The 22,264-nt window shown below is 43.5% G+C and overlaps 1 protein-coding gene across 1 annotated transcript in view; it reads left to right on the top strand.

Annotated features, from left to right (window-relative positions):
• The window catches only part of TENM4 (teneurin transmembrane protein 4), a 719,375-nt gene that overhangs the window by 518,122 nt on the left and 178,989 nt on the right, over positions 1-22,264 (top strand). Inside the window, exons 10-12 of the mRNA XM_033120388.1 lie at positions 8,665-8,835; positions 15,756-15,970; positions 17,512-17,722. Of these exons, the coding sequence (XP_032976279.1) occupies positions 8,665-8,835; positions 15,756-15,970; positions 17,512-17,722 (597 nt within the window). The remainder of the gene's footprint in view (positions 1-8,664; positions 8,836-15,755; positions 15,971-17,511; positions 17,723-22,264) is intronic.

Here is a 22,264-nt window from a genome sequence, read left to right as displayed (position 1 = left end):
GCTGGCGATCCCCGGGGTGTCTTTGATCCCGTGGGTCATTGGTGAAGCCTTGCATTGGAAGGGCAGACAGGGGGCCTTTTACGAGGTATAAGCGTTTCCTCTGTGTGGAGTCACTCCCTTGGATGTGTGCTCTGTTGGCAGTGATTTGATCAGAAACTGCACGTTTATTCTGAGCAGGACTAAATGGAAGCTTGTCTTATGCTCCCTTGGCAACACTCTGAAAAAAGCTTGGGATTTGAAGTGACTGGGACCTGGTTTTGGCTCTTGGTGCTGCCATGATGAATAGGGCAATTAGGGACAATCCTGGAGCCTTGGTTTTCTAGAGATGCAAAATTAGATGAATAGTATCTACCGTGTTGCTATGTTTTGAGTTGCCTAACCTGTAAAACAGCGTTCCTAATAATACCTTCCTTACAACGTTGTAAGGTTAAACGACACAATGAATGTGGACCCTCCAGCTGATGTCATACATAGGGTACAATGTGAGTAAATGGGAGCTATTGTTGGTTTAATAATAATAATCCTCATTATGTCTGTCTCCTTCCTTTCCTTCCTTCTTCTTCACTCCTGTGGACCAGGTGCTGGGGGCTAGAAGTGAAAGGAATAATCCCTGCCCTAAAGGACAGGCCTCACAGTGGCCTGACATGGCAGCTCTGTGGGGTCAGTACCTTTACTCTAGGCTCAAGGAGAGAACTCCTTTCATCTGGGAATGCAGAGCCTGATGGGAGAACAAGCGTGAGGATGACTTGACTGCTTATACAGGATTTCCTGCTGTGACTGAATGCTAGAGTCATTTAGTGGAGAGAGTTCTGAACTAGGAGTCTGGAGACAGCTCCGTGCATGCCCAGGCTCTGCCACAGATGCCCTAGTCAAGCCTGACTCTCCTCCTCTGTGCAGTGTGTGTGTGTGTGTGTGTGTATGTGACGGTGGGGGGAAGCAGAGCCCCTAGCAACATCCCCCCAACACCAGAGCAAAACTTCAGGTTTGTCAGCTCTCTCAAGAAAGCTCCTTCCTTCACTTTCTCAGTGAAAACCTTAATATGCAATAAAATGATGATATATACCAAAAAAGAAGGCCCCCTAGCTGGTCATATATTTGAGTAAATGCCAAGCACCGTAATAAGCTCATAAAATACATCCTTTTCTGTAATCTTTGCAACAAGTCTTGGAGCTGGGTATTACTGTCCCCATTTTATAGATGAGAAAACTGAGGCTCAAACGAGTTCAATAACACGAACCAGATCACATGCCTGTAAACATGAAAGCCAGAAAGGGAGCACAGGGCTGTCTGGCTGCAAGGGCTGTGCTGGTCACCACTGCACTTCTTTGCCTCCCGTTTTCTTGTCTCTGAAACCAGCACAGCATTGGAGTGAGGTAGAAAGAGGGCTGATAATCGAGCTGAGGTCCCTCCAAGGGTTGGTGGAGATGGCTAAGCCCTGAATTAGTTACGTACAGAAGAAGTCTTAGTAGAGCCTGTCAGGTAAAAGGAATGACAGCTTTCTTATTCTTTTACTGCAACGATATCAGTTTATTCTGTACAAATCAGATTCCGGCCCTAGTTCCCATACTCCTTGCCGTGTCACCAGTTTTCAGTGCCGTCCGTTAAGTTGTCATTTCTCCTCCACATGGACGGTGGGCGTGCCTATTGCCCATTTCCGAGGCTCACTGTGCCTGAGCCTCTCACGCATCCCCAGCCCCACCTTGATGTAGAGAAATACTGAACAGCTGCCAGCGAATCCCTTGTCGAAAGGCCTCTCTTCACCATAGCATCGCACGGTACAGGAAAATGATTAACTGTGTCAGAGTCCATTCTCTAGAAAACACTTAATATGGGGGTGAGAGACAGTAACCCTGATTGTTGCAGTCACGTTTATTCAGACACAGGAACAAAAGCAATATATTTACCTGATTTAAAATTAGCCCCACGTAGTCACCAGTGGGATCTTGTCAGGCCGCTTTATAGTGACTCTGCTTTTAAAAACTGTTTTATCCATCGGACAAATATCTCTAGTTCCTGAATCTGTCAGCTAATGGGAGCAGGATAGGAGAGCGCCCTCGGCTTCAGGAAATTTACAGTTGGCGGGAAGGGGAGGTAGAGGGAAAGTGAGCTGGCTTTAACAAGTTTCTCAGTAGATACAGGAATTAGGAAAGTCCGTATGGCAAAATGACAGGCAGGATGACAGCTGCCATTTACTGAGCTTCTATGTGCCCAGCGCGGTTCTAAGCAAATTACATACATTATTTCATTTAACCCATTGAGGTACATATTACTATTTTCTCTTCACAGAGGAGGAAACTGAGACTCAGAGAGGCTTTGCCCAAAGTCATGATACTAGTAAATGACCTAGCACTGAGTGCTCTGGAGAGAGCCAAGCTGGAGGACCTACACAGCCAATGGACACGTTTATTTGTGTTTACGTGGTTTCAGTTTGGGGGAGCAGCCATGCCTAAGGGGAAGGGTGGGGGCTTTGTCCTTGAGAAGAAAGCCCTTTCACTAACTGTCCCAAAAGGGCAAACCTGGCTATGCTGTCAGCTTTGCCTTCATTTTTTTCTTTTTTTTTTTTTTTAAATTTTAACTTATTTTCAGGCATTGTAACTCCCAGTAGGGTGATGAACCAGGAGGAGAGCCTGGACTTTGGTACCAGTCAGATCCGGGTTCAAATGTGACTTTATCATTTCCCATCTGGAAAGTGTCTTGGAGCACGTCATGCAGCCTCTCTGAGACTTCAGTGTTTTTCATCTGTAAAATGAGAATAATTTCTCAAGGTTTAAGTAAGGAGTGAATGAAATAATGTATGTTAATTCCCCTTGCCTAAGTGTCTGACACATGGCAAGTGCTCAAAGGTAAGATCCCCTCCCTCTGTAATCCTTCTTTTCTGCCTATTGCTCCTGAGACTGTTGTAAAACTTTCTTTTTAATGTAAAAAAGCATTAAAGTGAGTTTGGAAACTAGTAAAGAAAATGTATCCGTAGCTCTACCACCATAATTCAAAACCTGATGTCATTTTTACATGTCATTCCAGATTTGTTTTTCATATGCATATCTGGTTTTATACAGATGCAGTCAGCAAAATCATGCAATTTTGTATCCTGCCCTTTTCCCCCCTTAACATTAAATTGAAAGCATTTGCCCTCGTTCCTGGTTGTCATGGTTATTTTTAATAATGATTACCTTGTATTCCATCCAATACCTGTATCATATTTTAGCTAAGTCATTCCCTATTTTTAGACATTTAGGTGGCTTCCTTTTTTTTTTCTTTTTTTGTTCACTGTTACACTGCAGTGTACATCTCTGTGTGTACAACTTCTTGGTTAGAAACTTTTGAATGTTGTGGCTTTATAGCAAGACCAGGATTAGAAGCCAGAGAATGAAACTCTGTCGTGTTGTTGTTTTGTCTTTTTGTTTTCCCCATTAGAAGGCCGTAAGTCAAAGAATCCAGTGACTTATATTTTATAGGAAATCTACTATTTAAAAAAAAAACAAAACTGAGCACTAATATAAAACAGAAAAGTGAGTAGCCATGTAGCTGGTTTCATTCCCACTGCCTTTTGAAACCAAAAATGCCACTGGAATCAACCCTTTGTTGTGGTTATAACCATCTCTAGTCACAACCTGGAGCTGCTAAGTTACAGATGCAAGTGGGGTCATGCATTTGTTTTTCAGTAGGGAAGCATGCCTTGTGGCAGGAGAAATCTATACTTACACTGGTGACGCCTGCATAATAGCTTAGTTAATTGCCTCCTGCTGGTCAGGTGCTGGGGGAAGGCTTCAATGTCTGAACATCTATTGAGCATTTTCCTTAAAAATGTCAAGATGGAGCTTTCACTTTCTCAGCCATCTCTCATGTCTTGCTGGGCAGGAAAAGGTGACTCGAAAATGTCAGCTCTGGGATCAGATCAACCCAGAGCTGAGGGAATAGGGAACTTCCCTACTCCAGCTCTCGGCTTTCAGAAATCATTAACATTTCAGTGTGGGTGATCTTATGAACCCACTACCTTTCCACAGCCTTTCTCTGAACTCTTTAGCATCTTTTCACCTTTTCACTGAATTACAACCTACTTTAAATGGAAAACCAGAATCAAGTTTCTTATTTATTATCACTTTTAGTGTACTTGAGGAGAGTTTTGTACAGTTATAAATACAAATCGCAAGGTGTAATTTAGCTAATACTGTGAAAATGGACCTTGGTGTTGGGTGGTTACCGTTAATTCCTCCAGAAACAGGGAATATCGTGATGATTATTTAATATTGTTTCAGTGGCCTGGTCCATCCCTTAAAGCAGACTGGAGAGGACCATTTATATTTCTTAGCTTTTTTTTTTTTTTTTTGATCCACGGCTGTTACTTCCAAATCATTTGGAATACAGGCTCCTGACTGAAATTTGCCTCAAACTTATACCAGCTCTGTGGTGTTAGGTAACGTACTTTACCTCTCTGAGTATGTCAGAGTATATCACTGTAGCTCACTTTCTATTCCAATTCTACTGTATACATTCCCCAGTAATGTTTCTTTTTAACCTGTTTTATGTGAGGATTACATTGAATAATGAAAATAAAGCATTTGGCATGTAATGTACACTCAAATGATACCGAGTTTTGTGTTGCTATTATTATTTTGATTATTGTCAAGGATGAACAGTGGTGAGCTTATGTATTCCTGGGACAGTCTCTGCCTGAGAGTGTATTGTGTCCTTTGGGAAGAGGAGAGCAGAGCTTACTATTTCTCCTACCCTCACTTCCTCTCCCCTATAACCTAGAACCATAAAATTAACTGCCTACCAAGCAATTCAGCAAAAGAATAGTGGGGCCCCTAGCATGACTTACATATAAGACCCTGGATCAGCGATTAAGGGTCCCTCTTATTTGGGCTTAGGATGACATTGGAGCTTCACAGCCCTGATTTTATATCCTCCTACTCTACTCTGACTCTTACCTTCCAGCTAGCTGGTCCTCAGCCCTGTCTTGGGGACTCTATGCTCGATTCCCTATTCACCAGCCTCCCAAATTATTTCTCGATGACTGAGTCTTCTGAGAGGGTCCAAGTTTGAGCTGTATCCAGAACTTTGCTTTCCCAGATGGTTTTCAGGAAACACCTCTTCCACAGGTCCCAGAGATTAGACAGCCTCGCAGCTGTGTGGGCCTGTCTGTGATGGCCGGGTCAAAGCCATGAGGAACGCGTGCCGACACGCACCTCCAGGGTTTTGGTGGGCAGCATCCCCCACAGCTCTGGGCTGCCCTGCCCTACTCACCTTCTCCGGTGCACCGATCCTCTGATCATTCTCACCTATAACACTTCTCCTCTGGCTTTTCTCCCCCCTCAGCGTATTTTTTTTTTTAAGCCAGGGCTTGCTTTGGATCTTGTTAAACCTAAGAGAAAGCTTCGACAATAAAAATGTTTCTCTTCACGAAATGGTGCGAGTTCTGTTCATTCTGGGATTAGTTCATTCTCATCACCTTTTACCAAGACAGCACTTTTGCACATTGAGATAAGATCATCGATTCGAATGGGGAAAGAGGTGCCGCTCATTTAACTGCGTACCTCTAAGTTGTCCATACTTCAGACAATTTCTCCATTGCCTTTGGATTTGCCGAGATATAGATTAAAACCAGTAAGCAGATAGGCAGAAATGTAAGCTAATTCAGCCTTGGAAATAGCAGAGTATTCACTTCTTCCAGACAAGTTAACTTGTGTTATTATTGACAACTGCACAGAGAGAGGCAAAAGCAGTATAAAGCACCTCATGTAGTGCCTGATACCTAAAAAGTGCTCAGGAAACGTCAGCTACTATTTTATCATTATTATCAATGGTACAAATATAATGGTTATAGAATATAGTAATCACACGTATGTATGGCTTACAAAGCACTTTGCCATATATTATCTCATAGGATACAACCATCCTTTGAAATATTTGAAACCCCATTTCTCAGATGAGAATACTGTAGTTAGGAATTGGCCAGTGGGATTCAAAACCGGTTTTCTCACCTTTGGTCCAGCACACTTTTTCGCCTGCACCACAATCACCAAAGAGAAAGCACAGGGTCAGATTTGTTTCTGTTACCAGAGTACGCCTCCTGGTTAAATCAAACTCGTGTGTATTCCCTGGATGGCTTGGGTTCAGACTAGCAGTCAGGAGGGTGTGCAGTGTTCCTGTCTCCTCTACAAAGGTTTTTGTGCCTAGAATGCAGTCAGTCACCCAGCTCCTCAAGACCGCCGTGAGTGAACCCGTCCACACACTGGGACCAAGTAACACATCTGTCTACCTCACAGGACCTTGTGCCATTGCCTAAAAAGGCATGTGAAAGCCGTAGGCTAAGGCTTCTTGGTGTCTTTATAATGCTCGCCTGTCCTGTGAGGTAGAGCTAAGGAGGGACAGCGTGGCGAAGTGGAGAGAGCCTGGGCCTTCCAAACAGGAAGACTGGTAGCGTATGGTTTCAGGATTTGAACCGTTTGGGAGTCTAGTCTAGATTCTGCTGCTTGTTAGCCAGTTAACCCTCCGTGTGTTAATTGATGTCATTGTGTCTCAGTGTCTTCATCTGTAAAATGGGGTTTATTACTGCCTTTTAGGATAGTTGTGAAAAGTCAAGTAAGTACAGCCTTTACTGCTCTTAGCACAATGCCTGGCACGTGGTAAGCATTCAATAAATCATAGTTTTGTAATTATCATAATTTTAATTAACCTTCTGAGCTTGAATGTGCACGTCTATAATTGAGTCTGTAGCGTGGCCGTAAGAATTAGATGGAATGTACACAAATCACCCAGTGCACTGCCAGGCGCACAGTCGGTCCTCAGTAAACATAATCACTATAGGCCTTCAGAGCTCTGGGGATCCTTCCCTGTGTTCCTGGGTCGGTCACCTGTGCCCCTCTCCACCCCAACACCGGGCCTTCTAGTCCTTCTGAATAGACTTCATTGCTTGTCTGTCTCCCCCACTTGACCGGGAGCGCATTGACACGGGCTGTCTGACTCACTTCTGGCTCTTCAGAAGTGGCCATAGATCTGGCATAGAGTGCGCTTTTAGAAAATGTTCATCAGTTAAACAAAGGCGAGATGCTGTCTACAGGAAGCTGTGGGAGGCCAGGCCCTGGAGTGCTTCACTTTGCACGTGGGGGGTTGGGGTAGGCATCCCAGAAGGACCATCGACAAGGCCCAAGTCTTGAATCCTAAGATGGGATTTAAGCAGATATTTATACCAGATCACAAACCTTTGTGGGAACAGGCTTCCTGGCTTTATCCAGCACTGTGTATTTCAAGGGACAGTGTCTATTTTTTGGCATCTTATGGTCCCTTCTAGATTGTTGCACAAGACTATTGAGCAGTCACTGCCTTGAAAAAGTATTTTTAAAACAGAAATACATGCACACAACACACCAAAATGTACAACAGATATGCAATGAAAAGCAAACCTCTCTTATATCACCGACATCTCTTTCCTTTATAAGACACACCCACTGTTACCAATATCTTTCAGAAATATTTTATACATATGCAGGATTTCTTTTTTTTTTAACCAAGGGTAGTATTAAATACACTGTTCTCCATGTTATAATTTTACTTCCAGGAAAATACATACAAAGAGCTTCCTCATTCTTTGGTTGCATAGTATACTGTATGACTATAACTTATCTAGCTTCATATTGATGGACTGGTTTCCAGTACTTTGCTATTACAAATAATGCTGTAAGTAACCTGAATAATAACATGTATGTACATAATTTGGTATGTGTGTGAGTATCTGGAGGAGAAATTTCTAGAATTGGAACCTCTAAGTACCATGTTTCCCCGAAAATAAGACCTAGCCAGACAATCAGCTCTAATACGTCTTTTGGAGCAAAAATTAATATAAGACCTGGTCTTATTTTACTATAATATAAGACTGGCTATAATATAATATAATATAATATAATGTAATATAATTATATTAATTTTTGCTCCAAAAGACACATTAGAGCTGATTGTCTGGCTAGGTCTTATTTTCAGGGAAGCACGGTACCAGCGTAAAGGGTATGTGTATTTTAAACTGGACAGCTTTTGTCAAATTGCCCTCCATAGGGTTTGTACCAGTTTGTGCTCACACAAGCCAAGTATGAGAGTGCCTATTTCCTAGTCTCTGCCAATACTGTATATTTTCAACCTTTTTTATCTTTGCCAAACCATATGTGAAACATAATATTTCAAAGTCTAATTCCCATTTCTCCCATTATGAGTGATGTCAAGAGTCTTTTCATATAATTGCAAGTCAATTGTAGTTCGTATTCTGTAAATTGTCTGTTCAGATTCTATGCCTATTTTCCCACTGAGTTGTTGGACTTTGCTGATTATTTGTAGGAGTTCTATTTTTATTAAGGAAATTAACCCTTGGTGTTACAAACTGCAGTTTCCCCCTGGAGTGAAGCAAAAGTTCTAGACCTCCTGAAACTCCCCCTTCCCAGGTCCACCACACTGTGAGCCCTCGAGGGCAGGGGCCATGCCTTGACCATCTGTGTGCCCCCAGTTCCCTTTGTAGGGTTTGGCAGTGCAAGAGGTCTCTATTCAGGGGCCATTCATTGAACTGAACTAACCTGAATTCCTGTGTTCCCCACCCTGCCTACCCTCCCCTATGGCTTGGGAGTTCCATTTCCTCCTCCAGCAGAAAAAGATGACTTTTCTCATTGCTCACCACAGCCATGCACCTGTTTGGCCTAAACTGGCACCTGCAGCCGATGGAGGGGCAGATGTATGAGATCACGGAGGACACAGCCAGCAGTTGGCCTGTGCCAACGGACGTCTCCCTGTATCCCTCAGGGGGCACTGGGTTAGAGATCCCTGACAGGAAAGGCAAAGGAGCCACAGAAGGTAGGGTTGCTGTGTTGTCCGTGTCGTGAGTCCTCTGTGTCTGCCTTTGAACCGAGGAGAACTCCATTATGCGCGTCATGTGCCTGACTCACAGCTCCATGCCCTGGCGCTTCCTCCATCCCTCTGCACTCCACGCCGGCTGCCAATCCACCTGTGTCTTCATTGCAATTCCTTGTCACTGTGAGCTCATTGCAGGGCTTGGGCAGGGCGCACGGTGCTCAGTGGTCTCCCATCTCATGCCTCCAGGGAAGCATTATAGGCTTTCACGCTGCTGGGATGGCATCTTTGATTGTGTGGGATCAAGAAGAGCTCTTCTGGGGCAACCTCCTGGGGTGAATGGGCATCTGTGGGAGTGGGGTGTGGGGGGGTGGGTAGCTAGAGTGTTGTGATTCACATATCCTTGGACCCTCGTGGTATATTGGAAACAGGGTTCACGTGTTCTAGCATTTACCAGCCATGGGACCTCGAGCAAGTCACTTAATTGTCCTGAGTCCCAGTTTCCTCATCTGCAATAGCAGTAATCATTAGTGTTTATACAGTGTGTTTGTTTCAAAGATTTTTGACAAGAGCATTTCACATTTAATCCTCACAGAGATTCTGTGAGGTAAGTATATTTACACCCATTTTAGATGCAAAGACTCAGGATCACATTAATTAAGTGACTTGGCCAGAGTCACCCACCAGTAAATAATGGAGTTTGGGATTTGAGCCGTGGTCTGTGTGATTACAAGGCTCTTGCTGTCTCCACAAGTTGTCTTACCTGACTAATGCTGTGGTTACAAGATCCTGAAGGACAGGTGGATGAGAAACCCCGTTGTACAATGAGACACAGATTTATTTCTCTATCAGTGATGGACATGGTGGTGACATTTGGCGTTTGGCCTTCTTAAATGGGACATCCATAGACCCATGTTCTGACTTTCTTAGAGGTCTTTCTAATATGCCATCAATACAAATTCTTTCACTGTCAGCCACAAACTCACAAAAATTGGTATCAGGAAAGATGTCTGAGCTTACAGGCCAGGCTGGTGGGCATTCTGGGCAGTGTGGCCATCCCTCAGTCAGCAGAGTGGTCACAGATGCCTCCCACCCTCGCTGCTTACACTTCTTTCCTCTCCTCTCAGTTAACTTTGAGAGGTCATGGCTTCTGAGCTTCCCTGTCCTTTCAAGAATTTATTTTCCAGGCATCAGTTTGGTTAATAGGGTTACATATGCTTATTGGAGTATCTCTTCAAGACCGCAGAAATGATGATCTGAAGGCCAAAATCAACTCTTTACCTGTGGTCATCTTTAAGGGAAGTGAACTGGGGGCATTTACTTCTACAGAGCCAAATCAGAACCCCTGCCTACTATTTGAGGGGCAGAGCCCATCTTCTCCTTTACAAAGATTTTAAGTCTTAAAACATTGAATAATTTACACTTTTGTTGCCCCTTATTAGGATATGAGGGATCATGCCTCGTTCCGTGGGAAGAGCTCTGGTTAGGAGTCAAGAGCTCCAAATTCAAGTCCAGCTGCTGCCACACTGACCTGTGATGTCACCTTAAGCAAATCCCTTGAATAGTCCTACTGGGCTTCGTTTTCCTCCTCTTTCAAAGGAGGTTATTGAGCTAGATTATCTCCAAGGTCCCTTCTAATTTGCAAGTACTATATAAGAAATTAGTAATAGAATTATGTGACTAACCACATGGCTCTTCTGAAGTTTTTTCAAATTGGCCCTGTCCATGGTCTTGCCTGTTGGATTGTGATACCCAAGCCTGTTTATACTGTCGGATGCCCTAGCTGAATACCGTAAAATGAAGACTGTCTTTAGATCAGCATGTACAAACACAGATTTAAGATATGCTTAATCCTCAAACCATTGCTACAGCATCTCATTTAGCAAAATGTATTTTCTCCCTTCCATGATCTCTATCAAACATTCTTTAAACAGGAGTTGGATCTATCTGAAATCTCTCACTCTAATGAAATTAGTTTGTGGGTTGTTTAGACAAAGAGCAGGAGGTACAGATAAGAGACAAAATAAAATTGCACCAGCTTATTGGTTTACTTTAATTGGAGTATTTTTGCTTTAAGGGATTATCTGTCATTACTAATGCAAATGGAAATCCTGTATGAAAACCCCTACAATGCAATGCAGTGCTGGAAAGTGGGCAGCATCAAAAGAAATTACTGCGACAAAAAAATACATCCGTCTGGAAAAACAAAGGACAAAGCTTTCTATAGTTTATGTGAGACCACATAGTTTTTAATTTATTTTGCCCTGGTCAAACCAGTGCCTACTCAGTTTATGTTTTTAATTGTGATGTTAACAATCTAGTTCCTTAGACACATCTCAAAGGGGAGGGAAAGTCTCTAACCCTGATGTGAGTGCATATTTCCTGTCCTTTCTGAGGGTATCAAAGAGGAGAGCTGATTCCAGAATTAAGATTGGAGAACCTGTTCCACAATGATGGCGGAAGCAATGGGTATGATAGAAAAAGGATAAAGACAGCCCAGGGTTTGAATCCTGGCCCTGCCATTTGTCAGCCTGTTGACTCATGCCACTTACTCCATCTCCTTTGGCCATAGTTTCCTCATCTGTAGAACAAGGATAATAACACCTATCTTTTCACAGACTAGTGGTGAAGAGGCACTCAACAAATGTTAGTTCCTTTCTTCTTGTTCACTCAAATCACAAGCCATTCTATATCAGTTATTAGAATCTTGGAAACCCAGACTAGTTAACGTTTCCCTCTCAAAGGTCTTACAAAGGTTCAGGGCATTTTTAAATATTTTTAAAGGATATATATTGTTTAATAATACATTGAAACACACGATGAATTAGTATTTTGAATGTTCACCACATCTTTGAGAACAACATCAAACTGCTATTTACACTATATTTTCAAAGTGGCTGTAACCATTTCAGGGTTATCATAGGACAGAAACCAAATACAGCAGCTTTTCGAAGTAAAGCCACAAGAACTTATGTTATGCATTAATGGAGACGGGGGAGGGGGGTTCGGGGGGGCGGGGGGCGGGAAGCATTGAATAAACAAGCATTTCTGATGGTTGAATTGGTGGGCTATGGATAGCATATTCTTTCTGCAATGAAATCAAAATTGCCCATCAGTTTGAACCATGCAAATTGCTGCATGCAGGCTCAGCTGGACTCTCCAAAATGAAACAGCTTATTTTGATAACCAAATAAATTTCAAACAGTTGCTAAGGAAACTAAAGGATTTTTTTTTTTTTTGTAAAAGTTATTGCATTGAAAAGAACGAAAAAGGTGGAAGGAGGGGGAGAACGTTAGCTGAATAGGAATTTAGAACCTATATTGATAGATCTCAGTTCAGGAAAGAAAAGACTATGATTGGGCAGTGCATGGAGTTTCATTTCCTCCAAATCTCTCGAATTTCCAATCAGTTCAGAAATTTGTTGAGAAATTTCTTTTATAGACATGATTATTTGCACAGCATTGATACAGGAAGCCTGAATTTGTTATATTTACAAAGAAAGGACCATTACCAGTAGAATCTGCCTTGTGAAACCTAGTAATTCTGTAGGTTGTCCCTAATTCTGAGTAACACTCTTTGTACTGTTTGTTGAACCTCTGGAGGCACCCACTGATTGAATAGTGTCCTTCTTACGAATGTGTTAAGACGCTGACTGTCACCCATTAACATTGAGGCCTGTTTCTGGGTTCCCACTTCATAAAAGTGGCCAACTTCTTATACCCCAGGATGCCAGGAAGTTCTTCAGTGGGTCTTGGATCTGCCTGGTCTAGCCTTGATAGCCTGCTGGGACTCTGAATTAAATTGGATTCTTGCTCCTAAAAAAGGACAGCACATTCTGCCACCATTGAGAATGGCTTTGAAGAGTTTTAATTACTCATTTGTTAGTTTAATGCTCTTAAGAAGCCATCTTCTAATAAAAGGGAACCCCAAATGGCGTCATCTCTAAATGGTTTCTTAAGCGTCCTGAACCTCAGTGTATATGTTTTAATGCTGTGAGAATTAACTGACCCAATGCAGGTGAAGGTGCCCACCATGTAGTTGGAGTTTAATAAATGGTAGCTAAAACTGCTACCTTTACCTTCATTACTATTACTACTACTACTACTATTATTATTATTTTCCAGAATGTACATAGGGATAAAAAGAATCTGATACACAGGACTTTTCTCCTCCATTTGCCTCTACCCTCACTCGTGACTCTCCCATTGGTCAGTTTGGCGATGCAGCGGGGTATTTTCTGCCCTAGAACTCACAACGTGGTGCTAACAATCGGGAGGAAAGAATCTTAGGCTATAGGATCTGGAAAGAGGATGGCAGTGGGGTTTTTGAAAGGCAGGAAAGGTCGTGAGTGGTTTTAGTCTGAGTGGCCCTCAGCCCGGCCGGTCTCACGCCTCTTTGCCACCAGGTCAAGGTACTGGGTGGGCTGTCGCTCTTTCTCCTCAGCCCCCATCTCATCCCCGTGGTTAGACCCGTGTGAGGACCCCTGGGGACTGGAGGAGAGGAATAATAGAGGTGACATTCCCAGGTGGGGATCTTCTTTCCCCTCTCAAACATCGCCTGTACAGTGGACAGGATGGCATCTGGTACAAAGCTCGGTTTGGAGTCAAAGCTCCAGCATGGCCCTCACGCCTCAGGCCAGGAAGTCAAAGTCCTGGTGAGGGGTGTGCCCCAGACCAGAATTTACTATTTTTATTTCATGGTATACACCCCAAAGACAATTTTTTTCTCCCATTTTTGGTCTGCTCAGGTGAAATATTAGAGCGCTAGAAAAGAATACCCCCCTTCTGCCCCTCCTCCGGGTTAGAAGCCAATGTATGCATGCCTCAGGGGGGCTGCAGACCTCCGGAGAGAGTCTCTGGGCCTGGCCCCCACCTGTGAGGCTACAGAACGAAGCCAATACAATAGGTGTCTCCTGAAAACATGCTCACTGAAGGGGAAAATGAACTGTGCATGGTTTTCCAACAGCGTGCCAAAGTGCGGGTGAAGTTTTTGTTATTTATTCTCAGACATAGGGCTTATTTGAAGGCAGACCGTTCTCAAATCTCTCCAGCTCTGACTCCCACCTAGCTCTGACTCCCACAAAGGAAATGAGTCCCCGGAATTAGCAGTCCTAGGCTTATTTCTAGGCAGTTTCTAGGAGCAAAAAGCTCAGAACTCATCCCGCTTTTGTTTCCTACTCCTTCAGAGCTCTGCTTCCTGAGCAGAATTGGAAGCTGAAGCATATACTATTTTCTATCTGGACTCTAAAAGGATTGTGGTATTGGGGACGCAAAAATCAGATAAGGAGGAACGTGAAAGTAATTCTCTTCTATCTTAACGCTTTGTAAATTTGGCTTCTGTCTTTGAACTGTGAACCACAGTGTAGTAGTTTGTGTCTGCATTTTTGAGGTAAAAGTCTGGGGCACATTCTGTGCATAAAAGAATTAGATGCAAGCTCTTTCCCATGCTAATGACAGAATACTCACAGTACTTTTATTGAGAGCATGCATTTTAACTTTTTTTTTGTTGGCATATTTTTAATTAAAATAACATTTAATGGTTTGAAGCTAAAAACCTGATGTTTCTGCCTCAGAGTTTATAAGAGAATGATAACATATGGAGAAGTTTAACATTTAAATTGAATTTTATTATTTAAAACAGTAAAATATTTTATGACTACAACAATGCCCTGCCAAGCTCCATTTCGTCATTAAATGTGCTTTGTAAGGAATCTTACAAAGCTAGGAAAAAAAGACATTTTAATTTCTTATTCCCCAAGTGCTTTTTATAAAAAGTTCCCATAAACGTGTTTTCTTTACAAATGGATTCTTGTTCTCGAAAGTGTCTCTCCTCACATCTCTAGCAACACAACAGACTTGGAACTGGGATACCCGGGGGGTGCTTTCTAATGACAAGTAAGATGTAGTCTGTTGACGTGATGATGGCTTGTCATCGTCCTACAGTGGTCTAACAGCAGGGAGTCTCCCGCTCTCTCCCGACTCCTCAGAAGGCCGATGTCTGGCAGGAAGTTAGGGTTTATATTTTTCACATGTGAGTGTGTTTAATTACTAAATAGAGGAAGTTTGATAAGCAGTCTTCCTTCCTGGTACTGGGGGAGATGCCCCCAGATAGCGGTCACTCTCCTGATTGGTGACAGAAATGGTCAAGAGACCTTACCCCTGACCACCCCATCGGCAGCGTACAGGGTTGGGGGCCAGGATCATAGGCTTTATGCCTGAACTTGAGAAAGTCCCTCAACTTGACCCACTTTGAGCACACGAATATCCAAAGCCCTCCATCCTAGACAAAGAAGCATTTTTCCTTCCTTCATAAGTACCATCTTCCTCATCCTCCCCAATCGTACCCCTCTTCCCAACATAAACCCTCATCCACATATGTCAGCCTCAGAATTTGACTTCCAATTATACTTACGTAAACTAGTAAACTTGTAAAATACCTTACTCCACGCAGGTCATGCTTCCCACTGCTGGCGGGGGGGAACCATTCTGAGTAGAAATTTAATAACAATACCTTGTTTCCTCGATCCTTCCTCTTTTAGCATGCACGCTTTTTCACGCGCGCACATACACACACATACAGGAGTTATTCTTTTGTGACCACAAATGATTATTTTTAGGATCAAAATATGTCTTAACAAGCTGTGGAATTATGCAGTAAACAGATGGCCCTTGGGGAGGACCCATACTGCTTTGGAAGAATGCATATTTTTAGCACAACAATTTGAGGATCACTGGGGAAAAAATATAAGTTCTGGACGTTCTTACTCTTCAGCAGGGAGTCGTGGGGGTTGGAGGCTGGCAGCAGACCGGTGTAGGGAGCGGTGCAAGGGAGAGGAGAGCCCTGCTGATGTGGATGCTCTGAGTCCTTGTTTCGCTGGTGGCTAACCATCATATTTATGTCTTCCCTCCCCTGTGTCTTGGTAGGAAAGCCAAGTAGTTTCTTTCCAGAAGACAGTTTTATAGACTCTGGAGAAATCGACGTGGGGAGACGGGCTTCCCAGAAGATTCCTCCTGGTACTTTCTGGAGATCTCAGGTGTTCATAGACCATCCCGTGCATCTGAAGTTCAATGTGTCTCTGGGAAAGGCGGCTCTGGTTGGCATTTATGGCAGAAAAGGCCTTCCTCCTTCACATACACAGGTAACCGGAACCCTACAGGCCCTGCTGATCTCCAGGGGCACCTACCCAAAGTCAAGATGCCTAATGCTTACACTTGGATCCTTGTCCTTATAGCCCATTCATCCATTTGCCTTCCCTCCAGACCCTACCTTTCCGATGAGTGGGGTTATATTCCTGGGACTTTTTAAGAGGAGGGAATTCTAGGAAATCTCTCAATAGCCTTTCTGCTATCACCCAGTCTCCTAAGTTAAATCATCCAGGAAATGTGATCTAGAGAAAAGAAGCATGTACTTTGGAGTCAGACAGACCTGAGTTTGAGTCTTCTCATTATCCACTCTGAAACCTCAGACCATTTCTTACCCTCTCAGAGCAAGTTTCCTAATCTATCAAATGGTGATAACAATGCCCAGTTTTCAGGGCTGTTGAGAAGAATTAAGAATAACATTTATAAACCAGGTAGTGCAGGACCTGACTTAGAATAAATGCTATTTCCCTAGTCTCTTACATTCTTCCTCTCCTTCAGAGTTTCACATTTACTCAGACACATGTGCACCAGAAGCACTTGAAAAACTCCTCCAGGATGACTGACATATCACCAGTCATGATAGGTAAAGAACAAACGTTTGTAAGGTCCTCCCAGCTCTGGGATTGGAGTAACATAAATCATAGGCACCCAGCGGACATTCCCAGGCCAAGTGCAGTCTTCCTAGCCCCAGTAGTTATTTAAGAAGTTTAGGTAAAAGCTAAATAGACACATTTGCTCAGGATGGAGTCACAACAAAACAGAGAGAGCCTGGACCCCTGATTTCTTTATAGAACTGCAGTGCTGGTCCTAGACTTCATGCTTCCAGACACTTTTACGTTGGGATAGAATAAATACGAGTATATCTATCTTGGTTTTCTAAAAGATGATAGATAGATAGATACATAGATACATAGATAGATAGATGATAGATAGACAGATGGGTGCATGCTCGATTTGCTGGCTAGTACACCAGCAGAACTTAACCACCTACCTGTTGTTAATTCTGGAGTCTCACATTGGCAAGCTCATCAACTGGCAATTGTGTTTGACACAGCATCTATCGAAAGAGTTTTGAGCTAATCCAGTTTAGTTCCCCTAAAACTGCTCCCTGAAACTGGAGTGCTTAGAAAGGATCATTGACAAAAGGAAGATAGATAAAAATCAGCTTTTCATTTGCACTTGACTGACGTGGAAGGCCTATCCAGGGCTCCAGTCCTAATCCTCGACCCCTGGGATTCCCGCCATTACTCACCCAGAGTTAGAGTTCAGGCCGTCGTTCAGTGGCTGGGTTTCTGATCATGTCCCCACCACTGGAGACCAAAAAAGATCCACTAATTATGCTGCATTCATAGAGACTGTTCCAAAAAATAGGATCTGGGGAGGACTTGGAGTTGGTCAATCCTCCTTCCTGTGGCTTTGGCCTCTTCTGCCCGTCTCAGGTTGTTTCCTTGGGTCCTCTCCAGGAAAAGCCTGAAGAAAGAAGCCAGCGTTGTGGTGAAGCAGGTCCACTGCTGATTACACTCTCTTTGTCCTTCAGTTTGATTTTGTGGAGCTGCTGGATGGAAGGAGGCTCCTGACCCAGGAGGCACGGAGCCTGGAGGGTCCCCAGCGCCAGTCTCGGGGAGTCGTCCCCCCCTCTAGCCACGAGACCGGCTTCATCCAGTATTTGGATTCAGGCATCTGGCACCTGGCTTTTTACAATGACGGGAAGGAGTCTGAAGTGGTTTCTTTTCTCACCACTGCCATCGGTAAGAAACCTGTACCCCTCTGGGGTCTGTGGGATATTGTCTCTTTGCATGAGAAGATGCTTGGGGGTGCTGGAGGCTGACGCTGACGGGGGAATGTGTCTAGCCCAGCACTGTAGAGGCCACTTGCAGGCTGCAAACCTCACCAGGTTTGCTGGACAAGGAATGGGAGTGAGATGCAGGGAAAGGCGGGAAGGGAGTGACGTGAGGGACAGGAGCTGAGCCCAAGGCGGGTGCCCACCGCCTTCCTGGTGTTGCCTGAGGCATTGTGTGTGGACCAGCAGCTACGTTTAAAGACCAAGGGGTGAAACTGACAAAGAGACAGGAACCCTGGATGACCAGCCCCACATGGAAGCAACGCCTCTTTCCTTGTCACTTCTCTGACACCTTTATGTAGTTTATAGTCTCCCTTGCTTCAACTCCCTGATTTGTTATTTGCATTTTTGTGGAGGTTTTTTGTTGTTGTTATTGTTTGTTTGTTTTCGTTTTGCTTTTGGAGCCAACAAGCCCTGGCAGATGAGAAAACAAGATAAAGGCTTGGACAGAGAGTGCGAATGGCAGTGCCAAGGGCTGGATGAACAATGTCATCCGTCAGAATGAGGTTTTGTTGAGCACAGAGCTGTCCTGATGTTTTACATGAGTGCCTAACCCCTTCCCTGTCCCTCACAGTGGGAGGGGGCTACAGCTTTCAGTTCAGGCTGAGCCCCTTGGCCACCTCACTAGCGTATGGGGGTCCCCGGAGCCTGGCATCCTGTTCCAAGGAATGTCTCTTCTTTGCCCACACATGTCTCAGACATTGTCTCCTCCTGAGATCGCCACCATGTGCTGTAGGACGTAGTGGTCAGTAGTTCAGAAAACAGTTTTTTCAGAGTTTACATGGGAAGCACCAAGACATAGGCTGGAGATAAAATCTCCTAAGGAAAATAAAACACTACAGAACGACAAAATGTCATTCATCGGAATGCTTGGGAATGGGGTTTCTGCTTCATGAAAAGTTACAGAGTTCACCTCAAAACTCTGCCTTCATCCTTGGCTGGAAGTCTGTCCCTCTGGCGTGAAAAACGGAGTTGAATAAAAACCTCTGAATCTGGTCCTTGACCCCTAACACTCTTGCAAGTCCCTGGTTCTTTTTTTTTTTTTTTTTTTTTTCCTAAACAGCAGTAGTTATTTTCTGGCCATTTTCCCCTTATTTGCAGTCTTGCCCTTATTGTTGAGGCAGAACATACGTTTCCATTAAATACGGGGCATGATTTATAAGCTTCTGCTATAACTACAGTCTCAATATTCTACCCTCTTGGCAAAGTGGTGGAGGTGGGGCCGTCAGGCTGCATCAGCTCTGAGTAGGAAGTGCTCCTTTGCGCTGTCCTAGTGGAAGGGTGTGTCCCAGCTGCTGGTCTCCGAGTGCCCGACGGGCAGGGACTTTGACTTTGTCTCCTCTGCCTCCCCAACATCCAGCCAGCCCCCCGTGTGCAGCGTCACTCGGTTAATAAGGGAAGGAGCATGAGCACGGCCTTTCCTCGCTCAGCCCCCATTGGAAGGGCTGTCAGCAGCTGCAGTCCTGGCGGTTGCAGGCTGTGGTTTTCTCCCTGAACGCCGACTTTCGAGGGAGAGCGGAAAGTATGCTCAGTTGGGAATCTCTACCACTAACCTATGATTTGACCCTGCGCAAATTACTTAAATTTTCCAGCTCTTGGTTTCTCGAGATTCTGGACTTTGAGGCTGCAGCTCGGTAGTTACTGTGACCTCAAGGCTAACGGTGCAGCCCCCTTCCCTGTCACTGGAGAGCCAGGGCTGGTCCTCACCGCCAATTAGGCTGTCACTTTGTGGAGTTTGCCAGACTCCAGACCCTGTTTCTTTTCTCTTTCTGGACGTGGCAGCTCCAATTGAGGGACATGATTATCACGTCATTAGTGGTGCCTGAATTACAGCTTCATGGTCTCGGCCTGATTTCTCTTCGGCACGGTTCCCCAAGTAGCATAGGACATCATGCTTGCTCAGAACTAATCAGGATTCTTTATTTGTAATAACCGAGCATAAATACGAAAGGATATTACTACAAACCCCCAAAGAAAATGACTTTTAATTAGATGTACAACTTAGAGAAATAAAATGTAGGTACAGTCAGGAACCTTTGCCAGCTCTTGGCTTGTCAGAGCCTGCTAACCTGCCTTTGTCATAATTAAGGAGATAGTCTTGCTTTTCCCTCTGGTTCTCCTGTTCTCACCTAAATGATGAAATCTGTCTTCACCTCCCTTCACCCTATAATGTCTTTTAAAGCAGGTAGGCTACCCTGTGCTTCTCAGAGTTAGGGAGAACTTGGTGTCTTATTAAAATGCAGATTCTGCTTCAGCAGGCCTGGCTGCTGTCCTTAGATTCAGCATTTCTAACCAGCACCTGGTGACTGCTCAGGTGTGGGCCACATTTTTTGAGTAGCAACAGGTTATCGTATCTTATAAGTAGTGTCAAATGTTGTCCAAAGGAATCACCTAGGAAGCTAGTTTAAAATCTCCATTCCTGGGCCTTTTCCCCAGGAATGATGACACAGTAAGGCCGGATGTAGAGCCCAGGGAATCCTGGTGGTCTGTCCACTCAGTTTTGAAAACTGATAGGAACAAAAGCCTTGTGAGCACTTCATTCCATTCCATCCTTCCCTTTCTGTTCCATGTTAGCTCTGTGACCTCAGCCAGTCACGTTACCTCTCTGGGCCTCATTTTCCCTGTCTGTAAAATGAAATAGTAATAGTATTTTGCAATCCCCGTTGTGAAGACTAGAGAGAGCAAAGTGCTGGGTACAAGCTTTGGGCGCCGTGCACTCCAGAAATGGAAGTTGTTAATGCTCTCTCCCATCTCTTTCTCCTTCCACCTTTCTCTTGCTGCCTTTCTGACTTGTCTGTCTTCCTTCAAGCTACAATGATTGTTTAATGAATACCTTTTTTTCTTTAATACAAAAACAGACCAGTTCCGATGTTGCTATTAATCTGACTCTCCCCAAGAGTCCCTGGCATTGAGTCTCAGCTGTCTGTGGTTGTTACCTGTGAGCTCTGAGTTGTAATTTGTCTTGGCAGGTTAATTAAAAGTTTAGGTCTTGTTTTAGTGAAGTCATTATGGTCCCAATATACAATTGTAACTCTCAGGTTTGCTCAACACGCAGATTGGAATATGACCCTCCCTTCGTTACATGTTGAAATGCAGGCTACAATTTAAGAAGATCTGAGATGTCAGAATCCAGAGTATTTACGTCTGTTTGTAATTAAGTAACAGGAGAAATAATTGTGTTTAATTTAACAAATGGCTAGATGGTGTACATTTTTGTTTTTCCCTCCATTTAATGCAATCCAGCTGATGATTTCAAATTAAATGAGTTTATCTTTTGCCTTGGAAAAAATCTAAAAGCACTTTACAAACTGTATATACAAATATATGCACATAGAGACCTGATATTGACAGAGCTTCCTCTGAATTAGATGCCTTTACACACACACACACACACACACACACACACACACGTGCACACGCATGTACACACATACACCACTAAAACCAAGCAAGTTTTAGAATAAAATCTGGCAGCTCTTTCCAGAAAGAACTGTCTTTTCCCCACATATGGAGATCCAGAATTTGAAGGTAATGTTGTTTCTGGTCCTGGCTCCATTGTATACCAGTAGCCAAAATGTAATTTACCATTGCAATTTACAAAGGGCTTGTAAGTACATTCTTTAAGCCTTGCAGTAACTCCATGAGGCGATTATTCTTATTTTTATTATCACTCCCTATTGCAGATGAAGAAATTGAGGTTCAGAAATAGGAAAAAAAAAAGCTAGAACTTGGGTTTGTATCTGTCTAACTCCAAAGCTTATGACCTTCCTTCTTTATCCATCTGCCTTCTTCCCAGGAATAAACCCCTTTTTTCCATATTATACTTCTGTTTTCCACCTATTCATTCATTCAACAAACATTTAGAGAGTGCCCACTGGAAAACCATGCTTAGCTCTTTTCTGGATGTAATTTAATCTTCACAAAAACCTTAGACAATATGTGCTTTGATCTCAACTTTTTTATTAGTTTCAGGTGTACAAAGCAACATAATAGTTAGACATTTAAACCCCTCATAAAGTGATAACCCAGCCCCCAAGCTACTACCCCTCTGACATCTTATATAGCTGTAACTATACGATTGCCTATCTTCCCTGTGTTGTACTCTACATCCCATGACTATATATACCTATATATTTATAGTTGACATTCAATATTATTCTACTTCAGCTTCAGGTGTACAGTGCAGTGGTCAGGCATCTACACAGTCTATGACGTGATCCTCCTGATAACCCCAGTGCCCATCTGGCACCTTACATGACCTTTACAACATTGTTGATCATATTCCCCATACTGTATTAACTATCAATTTATATTTCTTAATGCCTTCACCTTTTTCACCCTGACCCCAACCCCATTCATCATCCTGATAGATCTAGTACCTATCTGGCACCATACCTAGTTATTACAATATTATTGACTATATTCTTTATGCTATACCCTACATCCCCAT

The sequence above is a fragment of the Rhinolophus ferrumequinum genome, chromosome 11 (genome assembly GCF_004115265.2).
Source record: "Rhinolophus ferrumequinum isolate MPI-CBG mRhiFer1 chromosome 11, mRhiFer1_v1.p, whole genome shotgun sequence".
Lineage (NCBI taxonomy): Eukaryota > Metazoa > Chordata > Mammalia > Chiroptera > Rhinolophidae > Rhinolophus > Rhinolophus ferrumequinum.
This window is presented reverse-complemented; position numbering and strand designations above follow the sequence as displayed.